General features: G+C 41.0%; 1 protein-coding gene and 1 non-coding gene across 3 annotated transcripts in view; one reads left to right on the top strand and one right to left on the bottom strand.

The window, feature by feature from the left end:
* Positions 1 to 18,898, top strand: part of WBP2NL (WBP2 N-terminal like) — a 30,656-nt gene that overhangs the window by 4,040 nt on the left and 7,718 nt on the right. For both annotated transcript variants that reach the window (XM_032644917.1, XM_032644916.1), the window contains exons 2-5: positions 10,752 to 10,860; positions 11,118 to 11,259; positions 11,424 to 11,516; positions 15,985 to 16,095. In XM_032644917.1, coding sequence (XP_032500808.1) covers positions 10,752 to 10,860; positions 11,118 to 11,259; positions 11,424 to 11,516; positions 15,985 to 16,095 — 455 coding nt within the window. The remainder of the gene's footprint in view (positions 1 to 10,751; positions 10,861 to 11,117; positions 11,260 to 11,423; positions 11,517 to 15,984; positions 16,096 to 18,898) is intronic.
* TRNAW-CCA lies at positions 18,255 to 18,327 on the bottom strand. Its single transcript has one exon. It is a non-coding gene; the product is annotated as a tRNA-Trp (tRNA).

Raw genomic sequence — 18,898 nt, 5'->3', positions numbered from 1 at the left:
TTGAGACCCTGCTTTCAATTCTTTTCGATATATACCCAGAAGTGGGGTTGCTAGGTTATGGAGTAGTTCTATTTTTAATTTTTGAGGAGACTCCATACCGTTCCATAGTTGTCGCACCATTTTACAATCCCACCAAGAGTGCACAAGAGTTCCAATTTATCGACATCCTAGGCAACACTTTTCTTTTTTCAATAGTAGCCATCCTAATAGGTGTGAGGTGATATCTCATTCATGGTTTTGATTTGCATTCCTCTGGTGATTAATAATGTTGAACATCTTTTCATATTTTTTAGCCATTTATATATCATCTTTGGAGAAATGTTTATTTAAGTCCTTTGTCCATTTTTAAATCGGTTTGGGTTTTTTTGGTGTTGTTGAGTTGTAGGAGTTCTTTACATATTCTGGATATTAACCTCTTATGGTTTGCAAATATTTTCCCCCATTCTATAGGTTGACATTTCACTCTGTTGATTGTGTCCTTTGATGCACAAAAGTTTTCAAGTCTGATATAGTCCCATTTGTCTACTTTTGCTTTTGTTGCCTGTGCTTTTGGTGTCATATGCAAGAAATTGTTGCCAAGTCCAGTGTCATGAAAATTTTCACCTATGTTTTCTTCCAGAAGTTTTGTAGTGTTAGAGCTTACGTTTGGTTCTTTAATCCATTTTGAGTTGAATTTTTAAGATGGTGTAAGTTAAAGGTCCAACTTCATTCTTTTGCATGTGGATATCTAGTTTTTCCAACATCATTTGTTGAAGAGACTGTTCTTTCCCCATTGAGTGGTCATAGCACCCTTGTTGGAGATCATTTTACCATAGAAGTGGTGAGAGTGGGCATCCTTACCTTTTTCCAGATCTTAGAAGAAATGCTTTCATCTCTCACCATTGAGTGTGATGTTAGCTGTGGGTTTTTCATAAATGGCTTTTATTATTTTGGGGTAGTTTCCTATGATCCCTAGTTTGTTGAGTGTGTTTATCATGAAAGAGTGTAAAATTTTGTCAAATGCTTTTTCTGCATCAGTTGAGATGATCATGTGGTTTTTTGTACTTCATTGTGTCACTGTGGTATATTACATTGATTGATTTTCTTAAAAAAAATCTCTGTTTTTAAAAAAATTTATATTAAGTTTGATCCTTTTCCTAACCTGTCCCTATTCTCTCCACAGCCCCCACCCTGGCCCCTTGCCTCTGGCAACACCCTACTTCTCTGTTTCTTTGAGTTTGACTTTTTAAAGATTCCACATATAAGTGATTCCATGCAGTATTGTCTTTCTCTGTGTGGCTCTCTCTCTCTCTCTCTCTCTCTCTCTCTCTCTCTCTCTCTCTCTCTCTCTCTCTCTGTCCATATATATCTATCTATCTCACATCTTCTTTATCTGTTCATTCATTGATGGACACTTACATGGTTTCCATATCTTGGCTATTATGAGTAATGCTTCAGTGAACATGGGAGTACAGATACTTGTTTGCTATCCTATTTTCATTTCCTTTGGATATATACCCAGAAGTGGGATTGCTGGATCATAAGGTAGTTCTATTTTTATTTTATTGATTGACTTTAATATCTTAAACTATCTTTGCATTCCAGGGATAAATCCCAGTTGGTCATGGTGTATAATCCTCTTAATGTGTTGTTATATTCAGTTTACTAGTACTTTTTTTTGAGGATTTTTTACATGAGTATTTTTCTGTTTTTTCTTATTGGAAGTTTTTTGACTACTGATTCAGTCTCTACCTGTTATAGGTCTATTCCAATTTTCTTCCTTTAGTCAATTTCAGTAGTTTTTTCTAGCAATTTACCCATTTTATCTATGTTATCTAATTTGTTGCCATACAATTGTTCATATATTCTCTTATAATCTTATTTTAAATCTCTGTAAGGTCTGTGATAACATCCCCACTTTCTTGCTTTTTTTAAAATGTTATTTATTTATTTTTGGCTGTATTGGGTCTTTGTTGCTGCACGCAGGCTTTCTCTAGTTGCAGTGAGCGGGGGCTGCTCTTTGTTGAGGTGCACAGCCTTCTCATTGCAGTGGCTTCTCTTGTGGAAGAGCACGGGGTCTAGGCAAGTGGGCTCAGTAGTGTGGCTTGCAGGCTCAGTAGTTGTGGCACACAGGCTTAGTTGCTCTGCGGCATGTGGGATCTTCCTGGACCAGGGCTTGAACCCATGTCCCCTGCATTGGCAGGTGGATTCTTTTTTTTTTTTTTTTTTTTGCGATACACGGGCCTCTCACTGTTGTGGCCTCTCCCGTTGTGGAGCACAGGCTCCGGACGCGCAGGCCCAGTGGCCATGGCCCACGGGCCCAGCTGCTCCGCGGCATGCGGTATCTTCCCGGACCGGGGCACAAACCCGTGTCCCCTGCATCGGCAGGCGGACTCTCAACCACTGCGCCACCAGGGAAGCCCTGGCAGGGGGATTCTTAACCACTGTGCTACCAGGGAAACCCAACATCCCCACTTTCATCCATAGTTTTAGTAATTTGAATTTTCTTTTTTCCTTGGTCAGTTTAGCTAAAGATTGGTACATTTTGTTGATCTTCACAATGAAATAACTTTGGTTTCATTGATTTTATTTTTCTATTCTTTATTTCATTTATCTGCATTGTAATCTTTATTATTTCCTCCCTACTGCTAGCTTTGGGTTTCATTTGCTTTTGTTTTTCTAGTTCCCTTAGGTGGAAAGTTAGATTATTAATTTGAAATCTCTCTTTTAAAAAATGTAGGCATTAAAAAAAAATGTAGGCATTAAAAGCTATAAATTTCACTCTTAAGCACTGCTTTTGCTGCATCTAAATAATTTTGGTATGTATGCTTTTGCTTTCATTTAGATCGAAGTATTTTCTAATTTCACTTATGATTTCTTCTTTGACCCATTGGTTGTTTAAGAATGTGATGTTTAGGGCTTCCCTGGTGGCTCAGTGGTTGAGAGTCCACCTGCCGATGCAGGGGACGCAGATTCGTGCCCTGGTCCGGCCCGTGAGCCATGGCTGCTGAGCCTGCGCATCCGGAGCCTGTGCTCCGCAACGGGAGAGGCCACAACAGTGAGAGGCCCGCATACCGCAAAAAAAAAAAAAAAAGAAGAATGTGATGTTTAATTTCCATATATTTGTTACTTTGTCAGATATCCTTCAGTTATTGTTTTCTAATTTCATTCCACTGTAGTCGTAAAAGATATTTTGTATGATTGCAGTCTTCATAAATTTCGTGAGACTTGTTTTGTGGCCCAACATATGGTCTATCCTAGAGACTGTTCCATGTGCACTTGAGAAGAATGTGTATTCTACCTTTGTGGGGGGAGTGTCCTTATATGTTCGGTCTAGTTGAATTTTGTTAGATGTATCCATGCTTATCATTGTTGTATCTTTTTGATGATTAACCCTTTTATTATTATAGAAGATTCCTCTTTGTCTTGTAATAATTTGTTTTCACACACACTGTATTTTATTTTTACAAGAGATAAAAAAGTCTATGTTTTTCTGATATTAGTATAGCCACTTCAGCTCTCTTTCGGTTACTGTTTCATGGAGTATCTTTTTCCATCCTTTTACTTTCAACCTATTTGTGTCTTTAGATCTCAAGTGAGTTTCTGTAGACAGACTATAGCAGTAATATGTTTAAAAAAAATATTCTACCATTCTCTGCCTTTTAATTGGAGACTTTAATCCATTTAATTTAATGTAATTATTGATAAGGAAGAATTTAACTTCTGCTCTTTTGCTATTTGTTTTCTATATTTCTTATATCATTTTTGTTCCTCAGTTCCTCCATGAATGCTTTTTTGTGTTTAACAGATATTTCTTAGTGTACCATCTTTATCTCTCTTCATTTCCTTTGCTGCATGTATTTTAGTTATCTTCTTTGTGGTTGCCCCACAGATTATGTTTAACATCTTAATTTATAACAGTCTAGTTCAAATTAATACCAACTTAGTTTGAATTATATGCAAAAACTTTACTCCTACACAGCTCTGCCCTCTTATATTGTGATTGTCACAAATTACATCTTTATACATTGTGTGCTCATCATTATATATTTATAATTATTGTTTTATGCAATTGTGTTTTAAATCATATAGGATGAAATGAAATGAACAAACCCAAAATTCATTAATATTGATTTTTAATTTACCTATGTAATTATCTTTCCCAGTGTTCTTTATTTCTTTGTGTTGATTTCATTTACTGTCCAGTGTCTTTTTATTTCAGGCAGAAGGACTTCCTTTAACATTTCTTATAGTTCAGATCTAGTAGTGATAAACTCTGTCAGTTTTTGTTCACTTGGTAATGTTTTAATTTTTCCTTAATTTTTGAAGGATAGTTTGGCCAGATTTAGAATTCTTGGTTGACAATTTTTTTTTCCTTTTAGCACTTTGAATATTTCATCCCATTACCTCCATATTTTCTGGTGAGAAGTTAGCTGTTTGTCCTATTGAGGATTCCTTGTGCATGATAATTTTCTTCTCTTGCTGCTTTCAAGATTCTCTGTATTTGGCTTTCAACAGTTTGATTGTGTCTCAGTGTGGATCTCTTTGAGTTTATCCTACTTGGAGTTTGTTTGTGTAGATTCATGTATTTCATTAAATTTGGGAAAATTGTGGACATCATTTGTTCAAAAATTCTTTATTCCCCCTTTTTTCCTCTCCTCTCCTTCTGCCAGTCGCATAATACATATGTTGATATGTTTGATTGTGTTCCACAGGTCTGTTAGACTCTGTTCCTTTTTCTTCATTCTTTTTTCTTTCTGTTACTCAGGTAGTAACTATTCATCTCAATTGACCTATCTTCAAGTTCACTGATTCTTCTGCCTGCTGAAATATGCCATTAAGTCCCCCACTACTGAACTTTTTATATCAGTTATTATAGTCTTCAACTCCAGAATTTCTGTTTGGTTCCTTTTTATAATTTCTGTCTTTTTATTTTTGTATTCTCTACATGATGAGACATTGTTTTCATCCTTTTCCTTAAGTTATTAAGTCATTTTTTCTTTTAACTTTTTGAATATATTTTAAATAGTTTATTTAGAGTCTTTGTCTAGTGGATCTAATTTCTTGGCTTCCTAAGGGGCAGTTTCAATTAATTTTTTTAAATAAATTTATTTATTTATTTATTTATGGCTGCATTGGGTCTTCATTGCTGCGTGCCGGCTTTCTCTAGTTGAGGTGAGCAGGGACTACTCTTCGTTGCAGTGTGCAGGCTTCTCATTGTAGTGGCTTCTCTTGTTGCGGAGCATGGGCTCTAGGCACATGGGCTTCAGTAGTTGTGGCTCACGGGCTTCAGTAGTTGTGCCTCGTGGGCTCTAGAGTGCCTGCTCAGTAGTTGTGGTGCACGGGCTTAGTTGCTCTGTGGCATGTGGGATCTTCCTGGACCAGGGCTTGAACCCATGTCCCCTGCATTGGCAGGCAGATTCTTAACCACTGCACCACTAGGGAAGTCCCATACTTTCTTGTTTCTTTGCATGCCTCATATTTTTCTTTTGTTGAAAACTGGACATTTTTAAAAATTATAATGTGGCAACTCTGGAAATCAGACTCTCCCTCTTCCACAGGGTGTTGTTGCATGTTGTAGTTATTGTTTAATGATTTTTCTGAACTAATTTTTTTTTTTTTTTTTGCGGTATGCGGGCCTCTCACTGTTGTAGCCTCTCCCGTTGCGGAGCACAGGCTCCGGATGCGCAGGCTCAGCAGCCATGGCTCACAGGCCCAGCTGCTCCACGGCATGTGGGATCTTCCCAGACTGGGGCACGAACCCGTGTCCCCTGCATCGGCAGGCGGACTCTCAACCACTGCACCACCAGGGAAGCCCCCTGAACTAATTTTGTAAAGTCTATATTCTTTGTTATGTGTGGCTAATGACATGTGTGGCCTCTTTTATGTTAATTTAGAGGCTAGCTAGTGATTTGACAGTTTACTTGTATGTTTGGAACAACAACAAAATCCCAGCCTTTGCAGATGGCCTGTGTGTGTGTGTGTTTGTGTGTGTGTGTGTGTGTGTGTGTGTGTTGGAGCCTGTCTTTATCACTCAGCTAGGCAGTTTAAAACTCTGTCTTAGCTTTCACTGCCTGCTTGAGCAGAGCCTCACTGTCAACCAGAGGTAACAGTTTTGGGGCCTTCTCAGGTTTCTTCTGAGCATGAACTCAGCCCTGAAAATGTATGTGTGGTGCTTTCTAGATTCCCATGAACATGTCAGAGGTTTTCAAAGCCTTTATTCCTCAAAGTATCTCATTTCCCAGTCTTTCCTTCCTCACTTTTCAGTTTTTTTATTGTTAGCCCAAAATGTCATTCTTTGCCCCAGATAGCAGCTCTAACACATTTGCCTTGAAATGTTTTTGACAAATGTGCCCTAGGTAGCTGCCTAAGTCCTAAGAGAGTTCTGAGTTAGGCACATGCCCTTAGAGCTAGTCCTCCAGGAAGCCACTGGACAGGTCAAAACAGACAACCACAATAAGGTCTGTTCTCCTCCCCCCAGGGGTGGGCACCTATACTGAGAATATGGGTGGTTGTTGTCAAGGCTGTTGCCAAACTGGGGAGTGGAGGATAGTACTAGGGTAAGTTAAAGTGCACAAAGCTCCCTTATTGACATTCAACTATTTTTTTCTTGATTAAACATTCCCCTAGTTGCTATAAACTTTTGATTAGTTTCTAGAGTTCTAGGCTGACATTTAGAGTTCCTTATTCCACCATTTTTGCTGACATCCTATTTTTTCATAGTCTCTTAAAAAGCCCTTTTTATCCATACACCACCATCCTGGTTCCAGTTCTTATTACCTCATATCGGAACATTTTTAGGAACTCTTAAATGGATCCCTCTGACATACCACCACTTCCTTGATCATGTGACTTCCCTGCTGAGGCAGCTGCAAGCCACAGTTCTGCCTTGCCTATTGAATGATGTCTCCGAGCTCCAGTCCCAGCATGATTCCGGCTTTCTCTCACTATTCCTCCCAGTCTCACTTCCATGCTGTTTTGATGACTCCACACAGGTAGGCTGCTCCCAAGTAGGCAGTTTTCTTTCCACTGCATACCTCCATTAATGCTGTTTGCTCCCCATCAGGATTTTCCCCTACCCTCACTTCTGCCTACTGAAACACTATTCATCTCTTAAGAATTGGCTCAGTGGGACTTCCCTGGTGGTCCAGTGGTTAAGACTCTGCACTCCCAATGCAGGGGATCCCTGGTTGGGAAGCTAAGATCCTGCATGCTGCACGGCATGGCCTAAAAAAAAATAAATAAATAAAAAGAATCAGTTCAAATGTCAACCTTTCTGTAAAGTCATTCCTAATTACTTCAACCAAGAGCTACTCTCTCCTTCCACCAAACTGCCATGATATTTGTGTTCCATTTATGTGATGTATATTTCTTGCATTATTACCTATATTCATGTTTTCATTCACTCATTCTTTCAATATTTAGTAGCACCCACTTATATATTTATAATTTATATATATAAATTGCTAAGAAAGGGAAGAAACCCAGTAGGATCCTATGAGTAAGAATAGGATGAGCCCAAGTTTTTCAGGTTAGGAGTGCAGGGAGAACATGACAGACAGAGGGAACATGTCAGAGGGTTCGGGAGCACTCTTCGTGTGCCTAACATTCTTTACCAGAGTCCAAGAAACATTTCCGTTAACAGAGTGCTTTATACCAACTGCACAAGAAGTAGGAGAATTAATGAATATACATTAAGAATAGAATTAGGTTTGATAAGAAAGAAGAACCCAATGGGACTTCCCTGGTGATCCAGTGGTAAAGAATCCACCTTCCAATGAAGTTGAAGGTGGGTTCGATCCCTGGTTGGGGTGCGGCGAGCCGCTTCTGACCAGCAGAATGACGAATCACCACACGCTAGATTCTTCTCGCATCACACTTTATTGGAGTACAGCTTGGTTTCGGGCGGATGGAAGGAAGACCCCGTACGCTCGAGCCTGTCTGCTTATATAAGGGCTTAAGGACTCGTGTAAGTCCCTGATTCGTCCGTATGGTTATCGCATTTCGCAAGCCGGACTTTGGATAGGCCACTGCTTCAAAACCTGATTAGCATATTAGGTGCATACGCCCTAGCGGCATACTTAGTGCATGCGTAATGGCTATCCGGCCGCGCCCTACATCTCCCCCTTTTTTCTTTTCGACCATTGCAGTGGACATTGACCTGTACCAGTGCTCATACCGGGGTATGTACACGGTGTACCGGTAGTTTCCGCTTGCATTCGCAGACACCCTCCTGCGTGCAATGCTCGCAATCGAACTGCAGGGTGCAAGGGCTGTCTTCACGTGGCATGGGCTCCTCATGGAGGTGCAATGGTAACGAGACCTCTCCGTGCAGAGGCAGCCCCTAGAGCTGATCCCCTATAGAGGTGCAATGGCGGCAAGGCCCCTCTGTGCAAGGGCGATCATATGTTTTTTAGGGTGGAGAGCCAGGCTGCGGGGGACTTGCCTTCACTGATGGCCACAAGCGTCTGAGTGAGCATTATCCTATCTCGCCGGGTTCGAATGCGAATACGACAGACCAACCAGAGACACAACACTATCCCAAACAAACAGCAGGCTGCGAACAGTCCCACACCCACCCATTCCTTAAAAAAGGAAAATGCTCTAGCTAGCCATGCGGTAAATTCTCCAAGAGTCACTGGATCCACTCTGGTTGCATTCAGCTGCAGGATATTCAACTTCTGCTTAAATATCATCTTCTCCGCCTCGCGGGACCAATTTCCCTTTAGGAATTCTCCAATCTGCTTGCTCTTATTCAGAGCATCCAATCTGTGCTTAGTGGCCTAGCACAAGCCGTATTCATCTCACAGCTAGTGGAATACAATACTGGGAGAATGGTACTTTGAGAATGAACGGGGATGGGGACTGGCCAGGTTCGGCTAATTCCCCAAAACGTCTTGATCTCCGCCTTGAGCAGGGGGAAGCTCATCAACAGTATCCAGCCCAGTGTCACTCCTTGAGCGCTCCACATCGTTCTTGGGATTATCTTCCACGACTCTTGTTAACCTTGTCGGGACCCAAATCGGATCTTGATCCTGAGACCAGACTTCTCTGGGTATGAATGTACACTTTGGCGGTTCCCGAACCGCAGCGCCGGGGGGGGCGCTAGCAATAAAAGCGGAAGTCTGAGTACATGTTAAAGCTTTTGATTTAGCAGAAGCACAAAATGGCGGACGAGCACCCGCAGAGGCACAAAATGGCGGACGAGCACATGGGGAACTGCCATATCGTCCTCTTTCATATTCGGCAGCTGCTTCTTCCAGATCCGCCTCCTCCTTGGGATTCAACTCATCTTGAGACAAATAAAGCGCTTTAAATTCATCTAAAAGTGGATACAATCCTGGCGTTGCATCCGATTTTTCTATTTGTTTTTCTCTCTTTTTCCTAGGATTCTTAGGCCTATCTACCGTAGTCCCTATATTTTCACTTTCTGACGCACTATCTTGATGTATGCTAAGAGCTTTACGGCCCATCTGTACAATATCTTCGCATTTCCCTTCTCTTAAGCACGAATGTATCATTCTCCATAACGGAAACGTGCCTCGAGAGAGCTCCCCCATTTTGTGACGATCAGCCAAGTCCTTCCCCAGTTTTTCCCAAGATGGAACAGTCAGGCTTCCAGACACCGCAAACCATGGGGCGGCACCATCAATATCCTGCAACAGTTTACTAATAGTTTTATGTGAAATCTTAAGTCCTCGATCGTTCAGAAGGGCTTGGATGGGCTCATGGAATCCAACGGTTGGTTCCGCGGATGAACTATTCCCCATAGTTCACTCTCATATATGAGCAACTTGCTAAAGCGGGAAGATCTCTGACCTATCTAATGGCCAGGGGAGACACACTCGGTCGGGCTGATGGCACCGTAGCCACACGCAGACAAAAAGTGCGACAGCTACGAAGAGAACGAAAGCGAAAATAAAAATCTCGGGCTCTATTGCAGCAAAAAACATACCTAAACTGGACTACTTAACGGCGGTTCACTCCGTGTGTCGAGTTCTGAATCGGTCCTCCATGCGGGGCGCGCAGGTTCCCGGGTTTCGGCACCACTTGCGGCGAGCCGCTTCTGACCAGCAGAATGACGAATCACCACACGCTAGATTCTTCTCGCATCACACTTTATTGGAGTACAGCTTGGTTTCGGGCGGATGGAAGGAAGACCCCGTACGCTCGAGCCTGTCTGCTTATATAAGGGCTTAAGGACTCGTGTAAGTCCCTGATTCGTCCGTATGGTTATCGCATTTCGCAAGCCGGACTTTGGATAGGCCACTGCTTCAAAACCTGATTAGCATATTAGGTGCATACGCCCTAGCGGCATACTTAGTGCATGCGTAATGGCTATCCGGCCGCGCCCTACATTGGGGAACTAAGATCCCACATGCTGTGGGGCAACTAAGTCCATGAGCCTCAACTAGAGAGCCCTCGTGCCGCAGTGAAGAGCCTGTGAGCCACAATGAAAGATAACGAGTGCCACAGCTAAGACCCAACGCAGCCAAAAATAATTAATTAATTAATTAATTAATAAAAGAGTGGGGGAACTAATTCTTTTTTTAAAAAAGAACCCAAGGATAAAGAAGACGAACAAGTGTGAATTGTCAGAGAATAAGATCATTTAAATTCCTTTCTATTTTAATAAAATAGTAGTAGCAGTAGCAGCAGCAAGTAACTTTTATTAAAATCTCCCTCCAGGCTAGAAACTATGCTACTAGCTCTGTTTGTATAATTTTATATAGATTCTAAATTGTGTGCTGTCTGCCTTGTCTTTTCTGCAGTGTCTTGAAGCAGAGTCAGGATGTGGATCTCTCCTTCCTACAGCAACCAGTGGGATATGATCTCTTTAATGGTACAAAAAGAGGAACATTGTTTCTCACTTCATACCGGGTAATTTCTACTTCTACTTTGATCTGATTAACTCCACATTTTTCCTTAAAATGGAGAGAGGTTAAACATTGACTTTCAAAGCATTTTAAACCGTTTCTCCTTTGAGATTTTCCATGTTGAAGTGTGATGGAAGAAAATTGGTCATGCTTCTCAATTAGGCCAGAATGCCAAAGCAGCCTTAACTTCAGAATTGCTCTTATATGTCTCAATCCATGGATAAATTGCATTCCTTTTCCAAAGTTTCTTTTCTCTCTTAGGTGATCTTCGTGACTTCACACTTAGTCAATGACCCCATGCTTTCTTTTATGATGCCATTTGGTCTGATGAGTAATTGCACCATTCAACAACCAATCTTTGCCCCCAACTACATTAAAGGAACCATTCAGGCAGCTCCGGATGGTAAGTGTCCCCCCTCAGAAGTGTATTTTTTCTCGAAAGCTTCCAGAAGGTTTAAGATTCAGACTTGGCCCCTGCTTCATTGGGTAGTGCTTCTCTTAGTGTTTGTGGCAGTCCTGTTACAGCATGCCAGCCACTTAGTGAGTGTGTGCCATTTCTTCCTCCAGGTGGCTGGGAAGGACAGGCTATTTTTAAATTATCCTTCAGAAAAGGAGGTGCCATTGAATTTGCCCAGCTGATGATGAAAGCTGCCTCTGCTGGTGAGCGATGCTTATAAAATTATCAAGCGCTTTGGGGTTTGGGGGCCTGTGTAATTGAAGTAAGACTGTTAGCTAGTGAAGACTTCTGGCCTCTGTGGTCAGGCGGTTGATATTTGCACATGTATTCAGCGGGCATTTCCTGAGCCTACTGACTATGTGCCAAGTAACATACTACGTGCTAGGAACACAAGATTTAGTCCCTCCCTGTCCTGAAGGAGTTTGCAGTCTAATGGGAGCTTACCGTCAGACACCTGAACAGCTAATTATACCTGATAGTCTTTTGTCCATTTAAGTGCCGGTCTCATGTATCACTGAGTAGTCTTGTTTTCGGTAGCGTGGCCTTGGCTCTTCTTCCTCTGGCATGGCTTTTTGTCTTCTCTCCTTTCTGACTTTGCCTTTGCTTCTCTTAGGTTTAATTCCCATCTTCCATGGGACGAAAGCATGGGAAGAGGTACCATCAAGCCCTGCAGCACTGATCTAATGGATGTACCAGAGGATACAAATAATCTTTTTATGTTATATTTTAATTCAATCTAGCCTCACTTTATATCCCTCATTCTCTCCCCTTTTGTACTCCAATCCAACTGGGTTTCTTTGTGCCTTGCTCTCCCATCTCTGAGCCTTCGTGCTATTTGCTCTGTCTGGAATGCTCTTCCCCTTTCTCCCTTGCCTTCTCCATCCCCAACTCCAGTCTAGTTGAGACAAACACAGTCCAGTAGAGATAGACATATGCAAATATATTATCCTTTCTTATGGCATGTGCTGTAATAGAGGCATGGGCAAAGTTCTGGGGACACACAGACGAATGTAGTGAATTTTCTACCTTAGAAGACTGACTGGATCATGATGCTATAGACCATAGTCAAGTGTATAAGAGATAGTCTAGGGAATTCCCTGGCGGTCCAGTGGTTAGGACTCGATGCTTTCAGTGGTTGGGGATTGGCCCGGGTTCCATCCCTAGTCAGGGAGCTAAGATCCCGCTAGCCACGTGGCCAAAAAAAAAAAAAAAATGAGTATAAGCGATAGTCTAAATTGGAGAGGAATTGAGTTCAACTTTAGACATAGTAATTAATACTAACTAACATTTATTGAATGCTTATCATATACTAGGCAGTGTTCCAAGGCCTTTACATGTGTTAATTTATTTAATCCTCACAAAAACTTATGATGTAGGTTCTATCATTATCCCCAATGTATAGCTAGGGAAACTGAGTCAGTGATGGTTATATAATTTCTCAAGGCTATGCAGTTAGCAAGTGGTGGAGCTGGAATTTGAACCTTAAACATACTCTCTCTCTTTAAACTTTTCATTTTGAAAAAAAATAAGATCTATAGAAAGTTTTAAGAATATTACAATGAACTCACATGGACTTTCATCTAGATTAACCCATTATTAACATTTTCCCACATTTGCTTTTTTAAAAATAATAAATTTATTTATTTATTTATTTTTGGCTGTGTTGGGTCTTTGATGCTGCACGCAGGCTTTCTCTAGTTGCGGTGAGTGGGGGCTACACTTCATTGTGGTGCACGGGCTTCTCATTGCGGTGGCTTCTCTTGTTGCAGAACACGGGCTCTAGGCACGCGGGCTCAGTTGTGGCGCGTGGGCTTAGTTGCTCCGCGGCATGTGGGATCTTCCCAGACCAGGGCTCGAACCCGTGTCCCCTGCGTTGGCAGGCGGATTCTTAACCACTGCACCAGCAGAGAAGTCCCCACGTTTGCTTTATGTTATTCTTTTTTTTTTTTTTCCTGCTTTTGTTTGAACTATTTGGGAGTAAGTCACAAAGATCATTTCCTTCATTTCTAAATATTTGAGTGTGTATCTCCTAAGAACAAGGGCATTCTCTCATCTAACCTCAGTGTGCTTATCAAATCAGAAAATTTAACATTGAAACAATACTATTGATTATTCAAATTCAAATGATTGACCATCACTATTCCTAATTCTAATAGCATTTTTTTTCCAATCCAGGATCTAATCCCAGATCACATATTGAATTCAGTTGTCCTATTTCTTTGGTCTCCTTTAGTCTGCGCTCAGCCTTTCTTTTTGTCTTTCATGACCCTGACATTTTAAAAAGAATACAGCCTTATTGTTTCGTAGAATATCCCTTAATTTGTGTTTGTCTGTTTCCTCATGATTATATTCAGGTCATGTATTTTGGCAGGAATACTGTATGAAAGATGTGTCGTTTTGAGCCTACACTCTTAACCCCTGCACCATATTAAGTGTGAGGTACACAAGCTGCTAGAGGCAGTAGACATGCAGCTTGGAGCTCCAAAGGTGCACTGTAGCGAGACACTGATTTGGAAATCCTCAGCACGTCGGTCATCTCGGAAGCCATGTGAATGATGGGCTCATTCAGGGAATTACGGATGGTATGCCAAGGGTCCTCAACATTTAAAGGATAGGTAGGGAGGGGTGACCTTCAATGGAGATTGAGAAGGGGCTGATTGAGAGGTGAGAGAAGAATCAAGTGAGTTCATTATCCTGGAAGTCAAGGGAGGAGAAAGGTTCAAGCATTACTGGGTAGTCATCTGTCAGCTGCTGGAGAGATGTTTGGTAAAGTGAAGACTGAAAAATGTGCATTGCAGGAGGAAATTTGAGGTGTTTGGCAGAATTATCAAGAGATTTCAGTGAACTGCTGGAGAAGAGGGGTGATGAAGAACCATGTTAGAGAAAATTGAGGAGTAAGAAAATTTGTTGCAGTTACTGTTAAAAATACAGTGCAAATATATAAAGGCCAAGGAGTTCACAAGCTGTACACAGCTGGCAGCTCTTCATGGTCCAGAGAGCAGACAGCATCTGGAAGCTTGACATTGGATAACAGAGTGTCCTACAGACAGAGGGAGTGTAGCTATGTAGAATCCGGGTCAGGGGACACTTGGAAATCCAGTTCCCCTTTGCTACAGATGTCTGGGGAACTCGGGACAATTGCATTCTGGGTCTTGAATTCACTCTTATTTTTGGCCTCACAGTACTGAGGGGGCTTATTTTTAGGATTATGAGATAAGGGTCAGGCAACTTCAGGGGATTCTCTTTGTGCTCTCATTAAGTTCTGCTTCTTGGCCTGCAAAGGTAGGTCAGTGTCTCAGCCATTGCACATCCACTTGGAAAGGATTTAGGCAACTTATATGAACTTGGCCCAATGTCTGAAACTGCTCTGGGTCTGATTATGTCATGGTTTAGGTGTGGAAGCCTATGCCTACTCCCCTGGCAAGAGTCAGGTCTTGTGAATGGGCTTCCTTGAGGCCTTTGGAATTAATTAAACACCCATCATGCATCATGAACTGCTTATATGACCAGGAAAGATTCCTTTCCCCTCAGCAGAGTTGCTTTGTCAGGGCTCTTCGATTTAAGTTTTTAGCAAACATGTATTGAGTACCTATTGTGTGCCAAACACTAGGAGCGACAATTGGGAACACAACAGTGAACGAGACATAAGTACATAGTCCCTGCTTTTGTTAAACTTATGGTCTAGTGAGAGTCATATAAGAAATAAGCAAACATGTAAGTGAATAAAATAATGACTTATTCTGAAAGGGGATACTAATAGAATATTGAAAGGGAGGGTAACAGGGAAGGATGACAACTTTAGATTCAGAGTGAATTAGTTAAGATAATGCTAGCTATTGAAACAGATAAACCCCAAATTATCAATGGCTTAAGATAATGGATATTACTGCTTATATAAAGGCCAATCAGCAGGGGTGAAAGGGGGCTCTGTTCCACATAGCCCTTCAGGGACCCAGGGTAATAGAGTCTCTGCCATCGTTAACACATGGCTTCCAAGACCTCTTTGGGTAGCGAGCAGAGAGGGGAAGAGAGTAAAGATCTCACCTGGGAAGTTTTCATGGGTCAGGCCTGGAAGCGGTGTACATTACTTCTGGTCATATGCCATAGGCCAGAAATTAGTGTGGCAGGCTGATAATGGCTCCCAAAGATATAATCTGTGTCCTAATCCTCAGAATCTGTGAATGTTACCTTGTTTGTAAAAAAAAAAAAAAAAAAAAAAAGCCTTCTCAGGTATAATTAAGGATCTTGATATGAGGGGATTACTCTGGATTATTCAACTGGACCCCAAATACCATCAAAAGTGTCCTTTTAAGAGAGAGGCAGAGGGAGACAAACAGAAGTGCTTTCTTTAGTACTGCCATTACATTGGCCTTTAATGGACTTGCCAACTTGATAGAATTCTCACTTGGAAATTTTTTCTGAATACGTATCATGGTAGGTGTTATGCTAGGCCTTCAATAAGCACAGGCAAATATACACAATCACTGCCTTCAAGAAGCATACAGTTGAGGACAAGGGCAATGTATATTTTTAATCTTGTATCCTGGGGACATTGTTGGACACACATGTAAGGTGATGGTTAATACTCTGTTAATTATTTGGTTGCTAGCTGCTGTACATCTGACTTAAAAGAATTAAAGAGTCCCTATTTTGCCAAACTTGTCTTCTCAGCTGCCAGAGGAATTCCACTTAGAAGTGTAAATTACTGGTTCGGCACTTCAGGACTCTATGTAATTACTGCGCCAGGGGGCATGATGTGCACCCAACAGACGCCTTGTCCAGGTAAGATATGGCATGGAGTTTCTTCCTGGGAGGTGGAAAGGTATGCCAGGGGCTCAAAGATCTATTCACTGCTACCTTGCCTCCAATCCGGCTGCAGAAGAAGCAGCAGAGGTTTGGGGGGCCGGAAAATGGTTGAGTCCATGACTTCATTTCCAGACTAAAACTCAGTGGCAAGTCAGTAAATGACCAGGCTTCCATTTCAGGTTTACTTTTAACTATAATGTACAAATATGGAGCATACCTGGGCAACTCCCATCAGTGGGAACAGCCACTTCCTGCTTACAGCCTGAGCAGAAACATGTGCTCTTGCCAACTTCCCCCTTCCCCTTTCACACAAGCATAGCCATCCTGCTTGTGCCATGCCCTTCAACCTCACTGAGGACTCCAGTCCTCGGCTTTATGCCCTGTACACTTTCCTTTAACCGTCGTGCCTGTCCGTAGCTGCTGAGTCATGTTCCCAGGAGACATAGATCAGTGATTCTCAACTATGGTCCACAGTCTGTTGGTGGACCACAAAAAGTCTCCTAACAGGTTACCAGCAGACCCCCAAATGCAGGCTGTCTCTTGGGTTCTTCTTGGAGCATGATGTACATGTCCATCGGCTTATTTAGTTTTGTATACAGCTGAAGGATAGTTATCTATAGTCTTAATAGTTACCTTAGTTTTTAAGGGTTACTAAAATCTAATATTCAAGATCTAAAAGTAAGTGTTGCTAAAGTTTTATAAAAGTGTTTTTGAGTTGAAATTCACATAACGTACAATTAACCATTTTTAAATGTACAGTTCAGTGGTATTTAGCGTATTCACAATGTTGTACAACCGCCAGCTCTCTCTAGTTTCAAAAGTTTTTCAGGACTTCCCTGGTGGTCCAGTGGTTAAGACCACGCTTCCACTGCAGGGGACGCAGGTTTGATCCCTGGTCGGGGAACTAAGATCCCGCATGCTGCGTGGCGAGGCCAAAAAAACAAAACAAAACTTTTTCATCACTCCATAAGAATACTCCATACCCACTAAGTAATCATTCCCCATTGTCCCCTCTCCACATCTCTTGGTTTCCTCTAATCTGCTTTGCCTATTCTGTGTATATCACATAAAAGGAGTCAAGCAACATGTGACCTTTGTGTTTGGCTTATCTCACTTAGCATAATATTTTCAAGGTTCATCCAAGCTGTAGCATTATCAGTACTTTATTCATTTTTTGTGACTGACTAATATTCCATTGCATGTATCATAGTTTGTTATCCATTCATCCACTGATGAACATTTGGCTTGTTTCCACCTGTTGGTTATTATGAATAATAGCTCCTACAAACATTTGTATATAGGTTTCCAGGTGGACATAAGTTTTCATTTCTCTTGGGTATATACCTACATTTGGAATTATTGGGTCATATGGTAATTTAATGTTTAACTTTTTTGAGGAACCACCAAACTATTTTCCACAGCAACTGCACTGTTTTGTATTCTCACCAGCAATGTACAAGTTCCTATTTCTCCACATCCTTGCCAATGCTTGTTACTTAACTTTTTTTTGCTTGTTGTTTATATTAAAGCCATCCTAGTGATTGTGAGGAGATATCTCATTATAATTTTAATTTGCATTTCCTTGATGATAAATGATATTGAACATCTTTTCATGTGCTTCTTGGCCATTTGCATATCTTCTTTGGAGATATATCTATTCCAGTCCTTGCCCATTTTTAACTTGGGTAGTTTGTCTTTTCATTGTTGGAGTTGTAAGAGTTCTTTATATATTCTGGATATCCTTATCAGATATGGGACTTGCAAATATGTTGCCCATTCTGTAGGTCATCTTTTACATTCTTAAGAATATCCTTTGATGCACAAAAGTTTTAATTTTTGATGAATTTATCTATTTTTTTCTCTTGTTACTTGTGCTTTTGGTATCAGATTAAGAATCCATTGCCAAGTCCAATGTCATGAAGATCTACCCCTATGTTTTCATCTAAGAGTTTTATAATTTTGGCTCTTATATTTCAGTTATTGATTCATTACGAGTTATTTTTTTTTAATTTTAAAGAATATTTATTTATTTGGCTGCACCGGGTCTTAGTTGTGGCACATGGGATCTTTGTTGCTGCATGCAAGATCTTCATTGCGGCATGCAAGATCTTTTAGTTGCGGCATGCAGGATCTAGTTCCCTGACCAGGGATCGAACCTGGGCCCCCTGCATTGGGAGCATGGAATCTTAACCACTGGACCACCAGGGAAGTCTCTATGAGTTAATTTTTGTATATGGAGTAAGGTTAGGGTCCAGCTCTGTTCTTTTGCATGTGCTTATCCAGTTGTCCAAGAATCATTTGTTGAAGACACTATTCTTTCCCCACTGGGTGGTCTTGGCATCCTTGTTGAAAATCAATTGGTAATAGATGTTTAGGTTTATTTCTGGGCTCTCAGTTCTATTCCCATTGGTATATGAGTCTATCCTATGCCAGTACCACATTGTTTTGATTACTGTAACTTTGTAGTAAGTTTCAAAATAGGGAAGTGTGAGTCCTCCTATTTTGTATTTCTTTTTCAATATTGTTTTGGCCATCCATGGTCCCTTATAGCTCCATATGAATTTGAGAATCAACTTTTACATTTCTGCAAAAAGACCATTAGAATTTTGATAGGGATTGCATTTAATTTGTAGATCAGTTTTGGGGGAATTGCTATCTTAATTTAATATTGTCTTCTAACCCATGAACATAGGAACTCTTTTTATTTATGTAGATCTTCTTTAATTTATCTCAGTAATGTTTTGTAGTTTTCAATGCACAAGTCTTTTTTAAAAAATAT

The sequence above is a fragment of the Phocoena sinus genome, chromosome 10 (genome assembly GCF_008692025.1).
Source record: "Phocoena sinus isolate mPhoSin1 chromosome 10, mPhoSin1.pri, whole genome shotgun sequence".
NCBI lineage: Eukaryota > Metazoa > Chordata > Mammalia > Artiodactyla > Phocoenidae > Phocoena > Phocoena sinus.
This window is presented reverse-complemented; position numbering and strand designations above follow the sequence as displayed.